Source organism: Argopecten irradians, chromosome 14, assembly GCF_041381155.1.
Source record: "Argopecten irradians isolate NY chromosome 14, Ai_NY, whole genome shotgun sequence".
In the NCBI taxonomy this organism is placed as follows: domain Eukaryota; kingdom Metazoa; phylum Mollusca; class Bivalvia; order Pectinida; family Pectinidae; genus Argopecten; species Argopecten irradians.
In genome coordinates this window covers 10,329,310-10,349,334 of record NC_091147.1, presented here as the reverse complement: position 1 = coordinate 10,349,334, position 20,025 = coordinate 10,329,310, and the positions used below count along the sequence as shown (strand labels likewise).

Genomic DNA, 20,025 nt, shown 5'->3' with positions numbered 1-20,025 from the left:
ATAAATACACACTGAAAATCGAGTCAGGTTACAAAGAAATAGCAATCGGCTTCAATACGTTTGATAATTATAATGTGATATTCATCACCATACTTACAATAAATTAGCATGATCAATATGACGTAAGCCTTGATCGGCAGCAGTTGGACAAGCTCGGGGGAATAGCGATTTAGGAATATCCTCACTCGTCTGTTCATGTCTTGGCATAAGGCTAGAGGTACATGCTATGCTTTAAAGTTGTATGTAGAAATATATTAGATATAAGCATTGAATGATATTATAAAACACCGCATTTGGTTAATATGGTCATGTCCATTTTAGATTGTACAAGGGAACATGTCAGAAAATATTTTAAAATCGCGTTTTATCCTAAACATCACAAGAGTCTAGATGTTATACATTGTAATTGAATTAATATTTTGTAAAGTCAGATGTAAAATAAATTCCATTTTCCTGAAGTTTGTATTCTAATTTGCATTAATTTTACACTAAATAGTATCAATACCTAGAGCATAATCAATTATATATATTCTAGAAAAAGTACTATATATTTATTTCCAAGTAAAATTGAAATGCTTTATTGCTCACATAAAAAAAACATTCAATCTTTAGGTGTGAATTAACGCTACTAGTGTTGAAATGAAAGTAAAAGTATTACCTAGTAATGGTATTGTCGTCAGCAGTAAACGTGTCTTCATAATCCAAAATGTAAAGTTTCCAAAGTCACCATAGTAGGCTTCCTTTAAGGATTGCCCTACAGTTTTTAAAACTAATAACAGTCCGTCATGTTGTTCAAATCGTGCGATTGTTGCGCTGTTTTAATTCGGAGACAGATATATCCAAATTACATTTAACGCAATTAAAAAACTCGTAAAACTACATAGAGATGTCCAAAGTCATTGTCAAAGAACAATTGAAAAACCTTACTTGCGACGGAAGTAAAATTCAAAAGAGGAAGGACACTACGTCCGGTATGGCAACAACACATTTTTTTACTTACTTATTTTATTAGTTTTTTGTATACACATTATAAGTATCGTTTGTTGTATATGATATCAATATATATACATGATGTAGTGGGACATTGTGGAATAAAACAGTACTTCATATTGTATGATGATTTTATGTTCTATGTGTAATCAATGAATTCTTCTTTAACAATTTTTAATGTGGTAAATACGATGAATATAGTGGAACTCATGCTCTTTTTAAAGAGCCATATCACTGAAACATGTCACCGACGAAACCAAGCAACATATCCAGCAAAACGTGGGCCCATATAAATGACCCATGTTTATATTAGACCACTAGAACTGTGACCTTGAACTATATTAGAGGTCAGTCCATTAAAAAGACTTACAGGACCTGATTTCTATACTGAGCTGTTGTAAGAAGACATTCATATATCTGACCTCTCTGACCGTTTGTTCAGAAATATCTTCATATATCCTTATTTTACCCCCAGACGTTGTCATTATTCATCATTACATTTATTAAATTATATGTTCAACATTTAAAGAAATAAATCTCGAATACCGTTGATTTTAGGTCACAACACCGTATTTAACTTGAGTGCGATATTTTCTGTAAGAGTTACCTCTCTTTCGGAAACGTTTGGTATACGTTTGATGGTATATTTCATTATATGTAAATGAGTTGTACCAATATCATACAGTACATGTTTTATATAAGAAGAATTACTTGGCAGGTTGGGATGGTGGGATGTCGGGTATATACGACAGCTCACTCACTAATGGTATCTGTGCGACAGTCTCCTGTGATTCTCGTGGAATAACAACAGAAATATGTGTTTCGTATTTTATCCCTACTGTCAGACTGGTAAAACGTTTTCTTATAGTGTTCAATGTTGAAATTTACAAAAACATATCTAAAGATCGGTGCATAAATGATATATTGGGAATTGTCATATTTAACAAAGTCTATCATCAATACAGCGGACAAAGCTTGTTGCATTCTAGTATGAGCTGTTTTATTTGAAAATATATTTTATTACATGTATATAAAATTATTTTATACTAATTCCAACCCGAGTTTTACGAATTCCTAGTAATCTTTTCGTATTGTACATTGGGTTAACTTGTATATAACTTATTGCCTATTACATGTATGTACTGTGCGTGAAAACAATATCAATATTGATCATATTGCTTTCGAGAAGATTCAAATTCATTAAGAACTGAACTACTATTTTAATATACATTGTATAGGCTTACAAAAAAATGGTGACCCCGAACGGGGCATTGTATTTGAGCGTAACGTAAAGCATCGTAGTTCAGCAGAACTACAAGTCCAAGTTTAATGAGATTGTGTCATAAATCATTACTAAATTCATTGACTTATATGTTGTTCGAATAACAAGATTGTGTAAATATTTGAATAAGAGAAGTTAACATGCAGTTCAAATTAAAAATGAAAATAAAAGCAGTCACTTCGAGTTGTCTATTTACTCTCACTCATATATCTGGAATGTGCTACGTGTATTATTATTTGATGTATAAATTGTATTCAACTGTTCCACAAGGTAGCCTAGTGGTCAGGGTTGCTCCTGAAATATAATAAATAAACGTTATGCATAAATATTTAAAAAATCGAATCATGGAAGTCACACGTAACTTCCATTTATAATCCGCACTTTTCCGATTTCATGTTTATTTAATACCACGGCATATTGCATGATGATATACAAAGTTATCATATATATGCGAGATCAATATATATTGTAGTTAGGTATACCTTTGCAAACAGCACAAATAATTTTTATCAAACACATGCAACAAATGTTGATATTAACTATTTCTAGTAGAATAAATAGGCCTAAAATTGAAAGAATACAAACACAATGTGAGCCAATGCTTCAGAAAAACGTTTCACAACTATTGATCGAACAACTAGCTCTAAGCAATAAAAGGAAGCAAAAAATTACTATAACGATCTTATTGACTGCAGGAAAACTTTTTTTGAAGTCTTTATTGCTACAAAATGTACTTGATAATCTGTCTCATACCTGATCGATCCTGGAGGAAACACAGACATGTTTACAAATGTGTTGTGAATACAGTCCAATTGTAAATGCCATTGTCATTTGTCCGTTTACCATACTAGACCAGGAAATTCTGTTATTTATATGGACCGCGGAGTTGGCTCTGTTGTTGACGCATTCTAACTTTTGGACTGGCACTACCAATTGTGTTTTTTGTTCTCGATTGGATCTTTTTTTTGTAAAACCTGCACAAATGAATACTGATCTTATCAGAATGTATTTGAACATCATCACTATATTCATTGTTTGTAACCGCTGCATTACTAGGTAAGAAAACCACTCAGTGTTGTCAATGTTTTATTAAGTGTTCTGTATTAGACATGCTTGTACCATTATGTATTTGCATATTGCTATCTGGTCAGGCAGGCGTTGATTGTTACGTCACGTTTTAATGGATGTAGCTTCCTTTTTTTTAATAAAACGACGTCATTTGTGCTGCTCATATCGATACCTACCTACAAATGAGATAATTCTACAAAGACGAATTAGGGCCTTTTCTAATTATTGTTCATCCTATGCGATGGATGTGTTTCATTATTAAATATTACTTTTGTTCTCATACATATACTTCTACATTGTTATTGAAATTACTTGTACATTTATGGTGTCAGTTTTGAGAAAAAATTGTCCATTGTTTATTAGTTAGAACCTTTATTAAACATGTGTTAAGTTCATATCTTGTATCGTATTTTTCTTGACTGTTTCAGTGATTCTCTGCACAAACAAAAAAAGGTCCAGAAATCAGAACGACAAAATAAGTTCCTGTTTAAGTATTGCATTTACTGTAAACTGTACCATATCTTAAAATTGTACAATTCTAAATTTATTTTCACTCTGACATTTCCACTGTGCTCAATCACGTATTATTTGCCGTTCCAGTGCCGGTTTCTGCGACACTCTAGCAACAGGATTCTACTCCGACCCGACCTCGTGTTATAAATACATACAATGTGATACATTTGGGACGACCTTTAACTTTGAGTGCAATGTTGGCCTTATTTGGGATAACGATCTTCAACTGTGTAACATAGATACATACAATGGAAATTGCGTGCCACCCGGTAAGTTGCAATAAATGTTATGTAATTACTTGTTTGTCGTAAAAACGCCATAGAATACACGGCAAAATATAAATGTATAATATTTTTATAAAATCTACTTTAAATTACAATATTTAGCAAGATATTTGTACCGATTTTCACTTAATTCTACGAGAGAGCTCGAATACAATGTGCAGTATACAATGTATGTATTTGCGTGGATGGTCAAACCACAAATGTATACTCTTTGTATACTCTAAATACGTATTTATTCGTTGGTAACTTTAATATTTTTCTATTACTGTAAATGACGTTATGGTCTGTACTCAACTGTTTAGATTAGGACAACATTGAATTCAGACAGAAAGATAGAGAGAAAAATAACAATGGCCAGGAGTTACTACCCTTAATTTTTGTCCAAAACATGCAACTATCAATGTTGCACTTCGATAAAGTAGACTTTAAAGAGAGAAAGAATCCAATTCCCTTTCATAATATTTTTAATCAAAAGTGTATGTCTGGAATATAACGATAACTTTTGAATTTCTTTACAGGTGCAACTGTCACCAGTAATTGTGCTACCTACTGTAAGAACATAACGAGCTGTTACGCAGGACCGGAAGTTATCGAAGTCATATTTGCTGACTCATTTGTTGGTTGCGCGAAGGCCTGTAAGCAATCCGTTAACTATTGTGAGGGGTTTAACTTCCTGTCTACTCAGCAGTCATGTGAACTCTTCAGCAGTATAGTCCAGACGGCGTTCATTGTGGAAGATTCGTGTCTCTTTGGCCAAATCTGTCTGGGCCCATAGAAGTTATATTGGATCTTATAGATACGTGTTTATTTGATAAAATATTTAGCAGTATTGTGTTCGTATAATGACGAACAGGGTCAGTGGCTCAAACGATGATTGGTGAAATTCTTATTTCTCATTTACAGCAAAATAAGTAATTATTTCAGTAAAATCAGTAAATGGAGATATTGGGAAGCTTGCAAAACTTTGTACTTTTTCTATTACCAGTAACTTGTTTATATCGTTTTGAAAATTATCGTTAAACTGTGATAAGCCTAATCACCTTCAGAGCAACAAAGTTTAAATTTTAAAACGAGTTTCATATAAAAATAGCACTAATCATATACAAATGTACATGCACTACATAACGCATAGCTTCAATACTCTTCAACTTTGTACTGAACTATTTTCAAGTAAGAATATGTGGCAAATCGGCATACCGTATTTTTTTTCATAGCATGACATAAATGTTCTTAATATACTGTTGCAATGTATCTTCCGCCCGGCACAACCAACGAAAAGCGTTCCAGATTATCTTTTACGACCTCTATGAAGACAGTGTTCTGTGAAGTTCATATGGTAAGATTTAACATTACTTATACCTTTGTTCATAAGAATAAACCAATTACAATAATTATATAAATTATATCAAGTCATGATACATCAAACACTATTTCAATTTCCAAATATTACATTAACAAAAAGATGCCCACGTAGCAATAGGTTGGACATCAGGCATAGTCAATTATTGTATATGTAGAGAAAGACATAGTATGTGATCATATAGTGTACATATTTTAACCTATTGGTCGATGTATTGTATTTAATCCATCACATATGATACCATCTCTCTATTTTTATTGTTAAGACTACGTAAATCATTGTTTCATCCATTCGATTGGATCATTGTTTCGCGAAACATACTAGAATATTTATGTATATCTACATTTTCACTGCAGTCCCATTATGTAACCTTACTAAGTGTTATTTGCATTTATATAGTCTATGAACTTCAAGCGCTTAATATGACGGCATTATCACTGTGACGTCATAATTGTCGTGCCAGCGATCACGGAAAACGACTGTTCAAATGGCAATCTGTTCCATCCATGAGGATAACGAATGATTAATTCATTATAAATGCAAACTCCCTTGGGTGTTAATCATAAAATTTTAATCAAAATGTAAATAATAACATTGGACGTCTTTCAATGGGAATTCATAGCCAATATGAATGTCAACTGAACAGAGGCGAATTCAACATTATTAGTTACACAGTTTGTTAGTGACTTAATACGGAAATATATTGAAAATGTTATGTATGGAAACCATAACGACTCGAAACGTAAAACAATTTTCACCTCATTGAAGACTCGAATGCGTTGTCATCGTCCATTTCTGTTAAATCATCCTAAATAAGTGTTGCCGATTTCGGTTCGCTTTGAAAGTGGTCATCGGCGCTATCATTCAAATATTTTGTCTCCATCTTTTGAGTGCCGTCGTCGCGAAGCGTAATTTGACTGCCATCTTGTTGCTAATGACATTAGGGTCAAGGAACGATAACTTTATCGTCCAAACCTGATACGATTTCTACTAACCTAATACGACTATATATTGGATATCACGTGACGTCATTTTAACCAATAGGAATACAAGATTCTTGTCTGAGGCGGGATAAGAAGTGCTAGCGCGCTTCATGGAATTTGTTTCTGTCCAGTTGACATTCATATTGGCTTTGAATTCCAACTAAAAGACGTTTAATGCTTAAATTAAACATAGCGGTAGGTATTAAGCGTATGATTAGTTGACTACATCCAATGTGGGTCGGTTCATGTATTTAAATAAAGGATCCAGTGTGAGAAAAAATATCGACTAATTTTATTTGCATATTGACATGTATCATGTATTCTGTCAAACACTTTCATATTTGTTTCCCCACTTCATTATGTATATATAGTAAACCTTTTGTAATATTTCTTCTCGTTTTCTTCTGTAATGACACCCATGCATACTGCATGCAAATATATAGAAATGTTAGCAATGTTAGAATAAAACCTGTAATTATGGGCGTTAAACGTCAATTAATTGTGTTGGCAACCATTTGTTTTTTTGCAATTTCTAATAAAGGAATGAAAAATCGAAAGGTATGCATTTTCTGATTTATCTGTTTCTTTATAATTGAAATAGAATCATCCTATTTACAATCAAATTTGTTATTCTCAAATGACCTTTTTACTATTTTTGTCCGGACCCAAAAGTATCAGCTGTTAACAAGGATTTGTAGTCAGCTGTGACTGGCTTGACTTCAGTCAGGCCGATTATCTATTCACCGGTGTGTTATCAGGAACATGTCTGACATCAGATAGACATCACTAAGTTGATTACGTTATCTGGTTCTATCCAAGAACTTTATACATCATACCTGTGATCACGCGGGGTACATGTACAGTATACACATGTGTACACATGTGTAAATATCTGCTTATATGTAATTATGTACACATTCCATATGGATGTGACCATAATATGCAATAATAATTAGGAGATCAGCGAGTCGTTATGGAATTCTTAAAGATAATTTGTACACAAGGAAGACATCGTCGGAGGTATGTAGATTTTTGTATGCCAACACCATGCTATGACGGTTTAGTAGTACAGACGTCCGTTCTATAACGTCCCGTCTTATTCTCCTCATTCCCGAGCTTGGAGTCTTTTTTCTAATAGAGATATGTTTCTAATTTTGACTAAACCGTATGTGTGATATGTGTTATGAACTGTTTTCTTATGTAAGAGTATCAGATAAAATAACATGATGAACGATACGTTTACATTTTTAACTATTTGTTTGTTTTTTAATTTTTTTGCGTGTTTTATATGGTTGCTTTTTGAGTGTGTATTATTTTCAGCAGCACTATTAATCAAAATGCAATTAAGCAGGAAATCTAAAACAGCATCGATAGTCAAACAATACAATCACCAATACGTGTTCACAGTAAATCTTTCATTCAATGACTTTATAACCATCAGGTGTATTTTCGATACCTTGCTAATACGCAGTTTTCCTTTTCATTTGTTTTTTAGGTCGATATGTCTGGTATTTAGTGGGCTATTCTTACTAGTATCGACTATTCAGATTTGGAACAGTGTAAGTTTAAATAATTCCCGAGGTCAGATCACTGATAATTGTTCTGATGACGGCGGTAAACTGTTATGTACCTTCGGGAGAGCATGGGACAATTTCGGTAAAAACACAGACTCTACAGAGGAAATGAAGCACATAGCATTCCTTAAAGTTCATAAAGCGGCAAGTTCTACGGTGATGAATATCTTAATGCGTTTTGGATATGCAAGAAACTTATCATTTATTTTACCAAAGAACAGTCTAAATATTATCAGTCAAACTGAACACCTTCAGCAAAAGAATATCCATGAACCTTTAGTGAATAAAACAAAATTTGATATCTTATGTCATCACGTCATATACAAGAAAAGCGCATTGCAACGCTATTTACACAATGATGCGTTCTACGTCAGCATTTTACGCGATCCTTTCGATCAGTTTGTGTCTTCCTTTAATTATTTCCGGAAAGTTTGGGGAACTCCCTATCTTCACAACATCAGCGGGGAATTCCCAATGTCGGAACTGCTACGTCATCCGAACCGTTACGAACCGAAAATAATCTCAGATTCTTTTACCAATAATAGGATGTCGTTCGATCTAGGATTCCCTCTGTCCGTTTTTGACAGCCCATCACCTGGAAGGATATCAAGATATATTTCACATTTAGATTCGTCCTTTCATTTTGTAATGATCAAAGAGTATTTCGATGAATCTGTAGTGTTGCTAAAACATTTTCTGAACTGGACAATGAAGGACATTTTATACGTACGACAGAACACGCTGAGACATTACCGAATAGATCTTGACGTCCAGCCTGGAGATAGAGAACTTCACCGGCAAAGAGCGCGTCTAGATTACGCTTTATATGACCATTTCCTGTTCCGGTTTTGGGAGCATGTCCAACAGCAGGGTCCTGAGTTCCACAGAGAAGTGATGTATTTTAAACATCTAAGACGGTCAGTTGAAACTTTCTGTAGGCACGTGTTTTCAAAAGATATTGGGATATTCCAGGCAAGCGACAACAAATGGCATAAGTCATTCCAAATCACAAAACAAGACTGTTATCTTATAATGATGACCGAAAACGATTTTTCATTACTTCTTAAACACACACAATATCCATACCTAAGACCTACAAGACAGACACCAAAACGTCACCGTAAACGGAAAGTTCTACCGCCAGTCCGTCCAAATATATATAAAGGCCCAATATGATATCTTTCGCAATATATAAGACTTAACCCATTGAATGTATATCATTGCTGTTATTTGTTAATAATTCGATTTTGCTTGTTACGAGCATTTCCATTGGCTTAAAAGTTTACGTTGCTTCTAATTGGCTGAGATGACGGCGTAATGATTTCATAGGCAAAAGAGTCCCGAAATGTATTTTGAATACTGAAGAGATTATCTTTAGTTAATTGAATTATAAGGATTAACTTGAATAGATTTTTTTATGTTATGGAGATATAACAGAAAAATCTGAGTGTACTTTCATCATAAACCGCCTCGCGGTTTATTTAGAGTACACTCAGATTTTTGTGTATAAATATCTCAATAACATAAAAAATCTATTCAAGTTAATCTTTAATTAAATTAAAGAAGTTACGAATACTTTGATTTTGTTATTATTTTTCTTGTTATTTCTTAATATCATCGTGTTAGAATTTTTATGATAGAATCACGTATGTTACATTTCTTTGAATAAATGCTACGATTTCCTCACTTTTATCAAGTAGCTAAGCAAGGGGGAACCACTGTGTCATGTCTACATAACCAAAGTTGTTTGAGCTGTGTGTACAGCTACGTATAATCTAAGGGAAGGTATTATTGGTGTTTTATATTTTCCTGTGTTAAGATATTATGCTCGTTATATGAATGTTTACGTACATGTAAACTAAACATTTACCTTTGGATTTGTATCTATTTATAATTGTCAAGTTTACGTTTAAATTGAATGGTTAAATGGTAGCTACAGAGCTCACTGGTGCTATTAGTTAAGTAGTTAACTATTCAAATAGATGACGATTTATCGAAAAATGCAGCACGTAACACATATTCACAGTGAACATAAGTTTTATTTATGAACCAAAAAGCTCCAAAACGTTTACATTATTACCCATTCATATAATTTTGGAGAAAAAAATATTGATTTTGTATGATATTCTTGTAGCAACGACAAAGACGTTATTTAATCCTAATTTTTAAGATCAGGTTAATATAGTAACAAGTTAAGGTAAACGCGATTTACATGGATTGCCAGTCAACGTTACTGACGTACCAAATGCCATATATACCACAACGTATGTTAAGTTAGTTTCAGAAATAAGTTAACAATATTTATTAGAAAACAACGCAAGCATTATTCCTCCCCGCACTATGAAGACGTCTATTTCCTTTAGACAATATGCCTAGGGATATGTTTATAACTGTACTAATGCTTTGGTTACATTATGCAAATCTAACTCCACACTATAGCAACTGTTTACATCGTCCATTGTGATGAAAGAAAATGCGTATGCAATTTCGTACCCATGTCCTTTCTTCGGTTTAATCCGCGTTTGTTGGTTGCATAGTTATAATCTATTGAAGCATCTCAACGTGGTTTACGTGTATACGGATGTTTAAATAAAAATATGTACATTATTATTAGCTCACGTAAAAAATGATATTTATGAATTATGAATAAAAGATGACTTACAATGTAGCAAATTACCTGTAATACTAGTACTGATGGTATTGCTGAACCAGGAAGTCATCTAAAAATAGAAACTGGGCGTGAAATACCATCACTGCATAATAAAAAGTAAATTAGTCAATAATAATGACAAAGATATTTTTGCGTGTATTGTGTTCTAAGGCAACGCTTCTATTATACTTTGTATAATAATAACTTATTGTTTTCTTGGTTTTATGGAACCAGGAATATACAAAGAACGGCTTGTGTAAACCAGACAATTTACAAAAGTGAAATAGAGGGTGAGTTAGATAGTTGTAGACAGACACTGTGTAATTCAACACTATTATCACAGCGTAGTGTTCGAAAGGATCAGACATTCGTGTGAGACAATATGTCATACTAGGTATTCTTTGTCCCAGATATTCTCTCTTGGCTGACAACCAACCATTGCGTAAATTGGATTTTGGAATAGGTACAGAAGTATTTATAGACTAGTATATAAGTAAATTCACCCCTGTAGAGTTTTGCCAATTATTATCACAAAGTCATGAAGACCACTTCCTGGTTGGCCGTGACCGACCACACGGTAACAGCCGTAACCCTTTGACTAGGGGATCGTCTATAGACAATCTGCGTCTCGTTAAAAATCCAAATCAAATTACATAAATATTCAATTCAAGAAAGTAGGCAAAAACAAAACATTTGAAAAACGTGAAAATGTGTGCTGATCTGAACATGATCTTAAATGTTTGAAAGAAAACGTACAGAAATATACAAAATAATGAAAATACATAGGGTTTGAATAATATTATAACGAATGTTTTTGCATTGATAGTAGTGTCACTATATACTGTTTTTTAATGTTTCCATTTAGTAATTATGCGGTTTGATCGGAGACGAATTGTAATAAAAATATCGAAGATTTTTACAAATAGTTTATTCCAAGTATCATTTTTGGTTAAATTTCATACCTGAAAATTTAGGTGTCCTACGTGCAATACCGTATCAATGATAATATACTACAATGTGCTTGTGCTTGATAATACTCCGAAAACTATATCAGCTAGGTCGTTTTGCCATTATAAATTCGCGGCCGTGGTGACTGAGTAGCGGTAGTACATCTTTGTAAACAGGTTTGTGTGTGTGTGCATCTTTGTTTCTTTATCTTATTCCGTCTTTAACTAGACCGTTCTTTTAATTAGCATAAAATATAAATATTCATACGTCTTTCTTTTTAATTTGTATTATCTTATTCCCTTGTGATGACGTAGTGTGTAGACTATTTTTTATGTCACACGTAGGAAAGTTGAAATAGTAAAAGTATGTTGTGTGTAGGTTATACTGTGACATTAATTCCAATGAAATTTACCTCATAGACATATGTATATAGCCCTTAGTCCGCTATACTTGTACAACCAAAAAAACTTCAAAGCTATTCCGGGTCGTGTTACCATTATCGTTAAAGATATGTTTGTATTCTGCACAAATACAAGTAAAACTATTTAATTTCGAATAAAGAAAATCGATCATTGATTCCTCAATATAAATTTTGCACAACGTAATGAAGCGTTACTTTGATAGAGGACACAATGCCAATATATATATAAGTTCATTGTGTAACCGACACACAGTCCAACTATATTTAGATAAGTTTGTTCAATGTCAGATAACAATATATAATTTATAGTGATGTAATACGATACACCTCTACAACATATTTGGCTTGCGGCAATGGTCTATACATAATAGCACTATATCTTATAGTCATATTTGATCTTCTCTATTAAACTCCTAGCTTGTCAACTCATTGGGGGATTTATAATTTGAAAATAAAAGAATGAGAGAAAAACCACGTCATTGGTGCTATAAAACCATATACAAAAGTGAATATGGTTCTTTGATGTTCCAACAAGAAGGTGAATCATTAGATTTACAACAATGTTATATTTGAAAGAGAGAGAAAACTTGTGTACAGATCGGTAGTAACCGTAGTACGTAATATATGCCTTACATGGCTATAATAAAGTGTTAAATATATGTTAATCCATACATGTACTTATAATAGTGGTTTAATAGAGCTCTATACCAATTACTGAAACAATAAAGTCGGTAAAAGTATATTTTAGGTAAATAGGGCGTTACAAAATATTTAAGGATTTTCTCTGACAAGTTTTTCTTTTAATGAAAATATATTGTATTTCACTACGTCGCAACAATTCGGGACCACGGATATGTTATTTTTCAATAGGCATTGTCCTTCATTTTTAAGAAGTTTAATTATCTAGAGCACTTAAACATTAATCACAAGTATGACATGTTTACTTTTTGTTTGGAGAATGACTGGACGATTGAACAATTGCTTACACTATTTATGACCTCAGATTTCTGATAAGGACTTTAAAACAGACTTTTCGAGCACATAAATCGCACATTATTTTGACATAACAAGACCTCACACACCCTTTCGTTAAGGGAGAGTGATGGAGAATGATTACATAATAATTTTACTTTTTGTCATAATGCCAACTAACATCAACTGAGTAAATGATTAATTATCAATTATCAAAAGTATACAGAGAAACAAAATATGATGTCATTCTATATAGCAGAATTACAAATTTGTCACATATAACATATAACAGTATAAAAAGCATTAAAACCTATCTAACATATACGGAAAGAGACACATAAACAAAAATTTTAGAAAATGTCGTAAAACTTGAGCTAAACGGCAAAGACATGAAAAAACCCATTGCGTAACAGTGTGACATGCTACTGTGTTCTTCATGTGATCCGGATGAGTTTTTTTTTTCAATACGGAAAATACTTTTAGTAGTACATCAATCCTTACTGTTATGGTGCTGTCATTATGTAACTAGACCGCGGGTCCACACCAATACAACGACAATGTAAATACTACCCGATGTGACAGTGCAAACAGAAGAGTTCTAATCACGTTGGTGTCGTATTTTCTGCTGTCATTAAAATAAACAATTAATGATCGGTTAACGGTGACAAAACAGGACTATCCTTGGTCTAGTAAAATATAAAGGACATAAATATTTTAATGGAAGCTGAACCTACAGAACAGAAGTTTTCATTTCAAATTATTAAACGTAAAAAAATAATGAAAATTAAATTACAAACACGTAAGTTGAATCAGAACATTTGATAAGTAATGATTAGATGATATAACTCACACATGCTGCGGTTGATAACTACTTATTACGGACAACAATTTGGGATCCTTCGGACATTGGTATGAATCGTAGACCTTCTATTATTTCAAATGGCAATATGGTTGTTTATAGTTGTTGAATCAAAGATGTTTTCATTTTTTAATTTTTTCCTAGCAATTGAACTAATCTTTTGTTGTTTTTTTATTATAAAAAAAGAAAGCAAAAAAAAAAAAAACAGAAAAAAAGAGAAAAACAGTCTCGAGAAATGTTATTCTACTTAATATCGCAAATCAAGACAATAATGAGGTGGGAACGCATGCAAAGTGGACGTATCTAATGATTTTTGTTTTCCAGTACTTTAATGTAAGCTTTGATTCCGACTTTGTCATCTAATTAATAAAACTGATGTTGATTTACTCGTTTCCTGAATTCTACTCAGCAATACAGATTTGTTTTATCGTAAAGTGGTTTCCAAACAGTTTAGTTTGTTTGTATTGGTTCTTCTTATTTTACTAAGAACCCATACTATTGCTTTGGTGTTCTACCGTAATTTGGTATTGAAATATAATATTAAACCAAAATAAATTGATAACAGAATCCTGCATCCTCGCTTCAAATGCATTGTTTCTAATGCATTGTCACTTGTGAATGATTTCTTAGTAAGAAAACACATAGAATGGTAAGTGTGTGATATAGGATAATTAAGATATCATTTCATAATTGGAATGTAGATAAGAAATTAATTGATTCGCGTCATAATATGTTGTTTAAAATTAGCCGTAATATGCAGATCATTTGTCAACAGTAATAGCTTTTGGACCTTTGTTCGCTATTATGAATCTACGAACTACAAACTATAAATGTGTAAGTGATCTGCATAAATCACCTTTGAAAATAACAATTCTATTTCAGAAGAAATTGTGAAGACATACAGCTATACATATACATTGTATACATGCTATTTAAATACAAACCTATGTATAATCATATCATTTTCATCTATTTGTGAATCATCTTTTTATCAAGCAGTTTTATGTTGCAAATTTTTGTAAATATTCGCCATGTTCAGAAAAGGGACCTAAACACAACCATATGACAAGTTGAATGAAAGAACAAAATACGTCAAAATGAGCCAAAAATAACGTCTAAACTAGACAATGACGATGGTTTTAGCGATGAGTAGGAAAGACATGGTGTAAGACTCTGGAGATACGGCTACGCCAAATTAAGGGAACAATCATCGGATGACTAGCTAAGAAAATATGAAGCAGCTCGAGAATGATAGAAAATCCGTATGATAACACCTTTCCTTATTCCCGCAAGATTCTAACGGAGCGTGACACTGAAGAAAGTAAATATGGACGAAATTGAGTTCATAGATCATCAACGTACACGATTTCAGCAAAAGTATAGTCAGGGTTAAGCCACCTCGCTGGGAATTTCGCTATAAGCAGAAGGGAAGACACATAGTGTCAGAATGGAAAACAGAAGACAAAATCGTCATGGCAACACGAATAAATACGGATCATGGGGTTCGGGTAACAGTGATGACACTATAACCTATCACCTACCACCAAATGATTGGAGAAGTGAAATTCTATCTCTGGACACAAAAGAGTTATTCTCTGATAAATGGAATAAGGTAGGTGTCAGTTTCGTACTACATATCTATATATTTGGTACATCATTTAATGAAAGACTGACAGTTATAGTGGGAAGTTATAAATCCATCCGTACATAATACCATATTGAATAACGTGAATTACTAATGCAATACATCATACACAATGTACTATGTATTGTTAATCCGAAGGTTAGGTTTGAATTCCTTGTCAAAATTGTGCTCTTTGATAGAAACATATTGTTTAATCAATCCGAAAAAATACGTATATTTGTATTTTAATTTGTTTATAGATTACCGTTCATATTGACCTATAAAAATGTAATTCCAATATCGTATACTGAATGAGATATCTACGTCAATTTATACAAAAAATCTACCCATTTTCTACTTGTATCGATAATATAAAATGACATTTATAATGTCAGCCTATCTATTTCATATATCATAAAAAACGATTAAGTTCTGGTTTAGTAACATTATCACCTTGTGTTATGATCACGACATATACTACAAAATTAATGCAAAATTTCGCTTTCTAAGCTAGTGCAATTACACAACATCATCAATATCGATAATAACAAAAATTTGAATCATTTATTGAAAGATTGTTTACAAAATCCATCCATTTTTCGCTGGCCTATTCGAAGAATAGGGGGAGCTAATGTTGTCACCCCGGCGTCGGCGTCGGCGTCGGCGTCAGCGTTGGCGTCCCATTTCACGTTAAAGTTTTTGAGCAAGTTTCTGTTTCGTCAATTGTTTAAGCTTAAGTCATAATAAATGTTTATGATTTAATTTTCCTAAAGTGTATGGATGCTAAACGTGATAATACAACCAATTTGGGGCCCTTTAGGGAGTTTTTGAGTCTGTTAATTTGTCATATTTCCATGTTTAAATAGTAAATACTTGAACATCAACTTCTTCTGAAAAGGCGAGCTGTGCTGTTCTCAAACAGCTCTTGTTCGTTGTTCCTTATACTTTTGCCAATTCTGTTAGAACTTGTCGGGACTATCAGTCGTTTATGTTTACTTAATTACTTATAAATATTCTGACCAAATTACCATAACCAAACTAGAACGTGACTGTTAACGTAGGTAGTGTGTGTAGAGGGGCTATCTATGGGTATGTTTATGACGTCTCCACCCGGGTTTGCGGCCACGTGAATGGACTCACCTTTGACAATCTGAATCTTTGTCGTTTAGTGTTTTTACTTCATTTGTTCTCCTGTGCATTATTTTTCATGAATTTCATGAACGCAACATGTAAGCTTTTCAAATAATGCAGTACCACCAAGATACAAAACATACGATCATTTTGCGAAAATATTTAAAAGAAAGCTCACATCAATCTATAGACCGACAATTGCATACGAGTCTTTACTTTAAAGTTAATTTCTATTGAGGACACGATAAGGTCGTCAATTGGAGATCATTTGACTGAAAATGTGTAGCGAATGTTTTTCATCAAACATGGCATTTTTCTTGCTAAGTCTCCATTTACATATATGTACTTTTCAGTAATGTATTTGTATACCAACATTTTCTATTCGTTACGTTTCATATATATAAACATTTCATATATAAACAACAGTAATAACATCTCTAACTCCATGATGCCGACTACGTTTATAAACATCACTTGAAGTGGGTTTTTTTTTATACTTCAGGTTTGTTTTATGGTTTGATTCCCTATTCGGCACCACTATAGACACAGGTTATCGTTATTCCAATCACGCTCCATTCAGACCAACAAATGTGATTGAGGCTATTTTATGACTTGGAGTAGACTAAAAACGTTTTACTTCAACGTGAACTAAAACAAAACAGTACACATTATAAAAACAACTATTTACATTTTTAGACAATAGTGCGAATTGAAAATAGGCAATATTATATAAGGGTGACAAACACACAAATACGGTGATAAGGATGAAGACATTGTAATATACATGTAACCACAACCACATTGACTGCTATTGTCGTTGTCATTGCCACTGACTGTATTTGAATACCCATTTGTAACTACCCCGGTGGTCATTGGTATAATTATCTTCCAAAACAAACTTTCAGTTGTACTGTTTAAACTGAATATAATAGAATCTTACATGGGTCTGTGAAGTGGACAGGGATATCTCAACCCGAGTGAAAGATTTTGGCCGGTCAACCCGAGGCTTGCCGAGGGTTGACGCCCAAAATCTTTCACGAGGGTTGAGGTATCCCTGTTCACTTCACAGACCGATGTAAGATTCTTTTTCTCCCATACTTAGTAGAAAAAATGATGAAATTCTAGTTGGTTTCCACCTTTTTCATCGCGCCATGATCGCAGGAACGTCGTTATGCGTCAATATTGATGACGTCATCTACAATGCGCGCCGCAGTTATGCTGCATGTATTGATGACGTCACGTTATTGTCTAGCGCGTGTGAGCTGTCTTTCACCCCCCTGTGTAAGATAGAGATATATTTTCCCTAGCAAACACGGGATATCCCTGTGAAGTATGGGAGAAAGTAAAATCCTAGTTTGTAACTACCTCGGTGGTCAATGGTATAATTATCTTCTAAAATTAACTTTCAGTTTTACTATTTGAACTGAAGATGGGAAAATAAAACCTCTTTCCATTTCAGTAAAATGACTGTGTGTGCAGCTGTGTTGTGCAATTGCCTTATCTGTAACGCTAAACTATCTGTAATTATCTGTCAAATCAAGTTTACAGTAGAGGTCCTGTTTTCTGGCATGTGTAACCGTGTCCGACGAGCAAATCAAGTTGTTGAATTGCCATTAAAATAAATATGAAAAATAAAAAAAAATAAAAAATAGATAAATTCTTCACAGCAGTTTATGAACCAAAAGGGTAATATTCGCAGGAAATACCCTACTAACCTACGTCCATGTATAGGCACACAACGTGTTAAGCTTTATTGTAATGATGTTCTAGTAAGCTGATAAGGATTTGTGTAAGATATTCAATAGTGTTTTGAAACAAGTTTGGTTCAAAGTTAAACGAACGGGAGTATAGAATGAAGCGCAATTACAAGGACAATTGCATACAGAAAATGCGACTTGCGTGTTGGTTAACTATAGAAAAGAGTCTTTGTTATGCCTGCCCATTGCAGACTTTGACTGGCAGACCCGGTAGTAAATTGTAACATGCAAAGTACAGATCCATAGACATTAGTATGCATTGTCTGTTTACGGGTAGTATTGGGTGACTCTTTAAAGGGTTATCATAACTAATATTAACGCTGTGGCAGAACTTCCGGAATGTTACCCTGAGACTTGATTCATTCAGGCATACTTGCAGGATTTAATGTTACAAATGGATATTGATAAAGATATATGATTCACAGTTACATGTCTGAAATGGATTCTTTAATAACATAGTAATAGTGGATTACCTACAGGCAGTTATTGTTGATTAAGTTTATATACCACGGTTTGTGTTTAAATCCGCCATCATGTCTGGTGGGTTTGGAGGAAAGATTCTAAGAGATACATTTTACTACCGGGATGGATCAAAGGACAAACAAAATTTTGCGAAATCCGGAAGATACAACAACGATGATTGGTCAGATGTAGAGGAATCATACGACGATCTAGGACGATCGCGTGCTCACAACGACATACGCAAGTCTCGTATGTATAACGAAAATGAAGATGATTTCGGATTTGATTGGATGAACGATGCCAATATTGTAGACGATCTCTCAAAGTCAAAGTCTACAAGTAATCTTCGGGACACCCGTCAAGTATACACCGGTTCAGAAAGGGAAAACCCCTACGGTGTGTCTTCGCCATACAGTCGAACCATAACAGCAACGCGTGAAAGTAGTAAGAGGGAATATGGTCGCACGCATGATGACAAAAAGTTGAAGAGAGAATTATCAACAATCGCAGAATCCGGAATATATGACGGAGCTGAAGGACAATTCAGACTTGATGATATCGGAGCAAGTCGTGGGGTTGGGAAACCAGCATTAGGTGTCAGCATGGACTACGGTCGGAGTACACGTTATGACGACAACAAGTATGGATCGATGAGCTCATTTCGAAGTGATGATAGCATAAGCTTGGATCCAAACACATGGAGAGGGAGGGTTCTCTCACCAGACACAAAACAGTTTTTCGAGAACCAATGGGTAAGAGTTGTAATACCTCTGTGTCGTTAGCTTGCCATAACCAGCCATATTACATAGTAATGGGGTTTTAATGCACACATGCACATAACTTATGCAGTGACATGGAATGTTATTGTTTAGCTATCTCATTCAAATATGTTGTCCATTAACTTCATTATAATAAACAACACTGAATGTTAATTTCAATGTAAAACCATAGAATAACGATGAATTAAAGCCCGAATTATAAATAAAAAGAAAAATACTGTATAGTATACATATATTAACATATATCCTTTGACTAACGCTTACTACACTTCACTATCATCTGCTCAGACGTAATGATAATAAATACGTAGAATATAGATATGGTCGCTGATTACCGCCATCCCATTTTGTCGTTCATAGATGTACTA

At 33.6% G+C, this 20,025-nt stretch overlaps 3 protein-coding genes and 1 long non-coding RNA gene across 4 annotated transcripts in view; 3 read left to right on the top strand and 1 right to left on the bottom strand.

The window, feature by feature from the left end:
* Window positions 1–3,179: 3,179 nt before the first annotated feature.
* On the top strand, window positions 3,180–5,994 carry LOC138307985 (uncharacterized). Its single transcript, XM_069248934.1, has 3 exons — window positions 3,180–3,328; window positions 3,941–4,122; window positions 4,656–5,994. The coding sequence occupies exons 1-3, from the start codon at window positions 3,255–3,257 to the stop codon at window positions 4,910–4,912; spliced, it is 513 nt and encodes a 170-aa protein (XP_069105035.1). The 5' UTR covers window positions 3,180–3,254; the 3' UTR covers window positions 4,913–5,994.
* A 1,409-nt stretch (window positions 5,995–7,403) lies between these two features.
* On the top strand, window positions 7,404–9,828 carry LOC138307983 (galactosylceramide sulfotransferase-like). The gene is made up of 2 exons (XM_069248933.1): window positions 7,404–7,500; window positions 7,976–9,828. The coding sequence occupies exons 1-2, from the start codon at window positions 7,454–7,456 to the stop codon at window positions 9,228–9,230; spliced, it is 1,302 nt and encodes a 433-aa protein (XP_069105034.1). The 5' UTR covers window positions 7,404–7,453; the 3' UTR covers window positions 9,231–9,828.
* Window positions 8,526–10,797, bottom strand: LOC138307986 (uncharacterized). Its single transcript, XR_011206076.1, has 3 exons — window positions 10,548–10,797; window positions 8,808–8,928; window positions 8,526–8,649 (listed from the first exon to the last, which is right to left on the bottom strand). It is a non-coding gene; the product is annotated as an uncharacterized lncRNA (long non-coding RNA).
* A 7,873-nt stretch (window positions 10,798–18,670) lies between these two features.
* The window catches only part of LOC138307246 (mucin-22-like), a 33,074-nt gene continuing 31,719 nt past the window's right edge, over window positions 18,671–20,025 (top strand). The window contains 1 exon segment of the mRNA XM_069247891.1: window positions 18,671–19,630. Within this exon segment, the coding sequence (XP_069103992.1) occupies window positions 18,950–19,630 (681 nt within the window). The 5' untranslated portion in view covers window positions 18,671–18,949.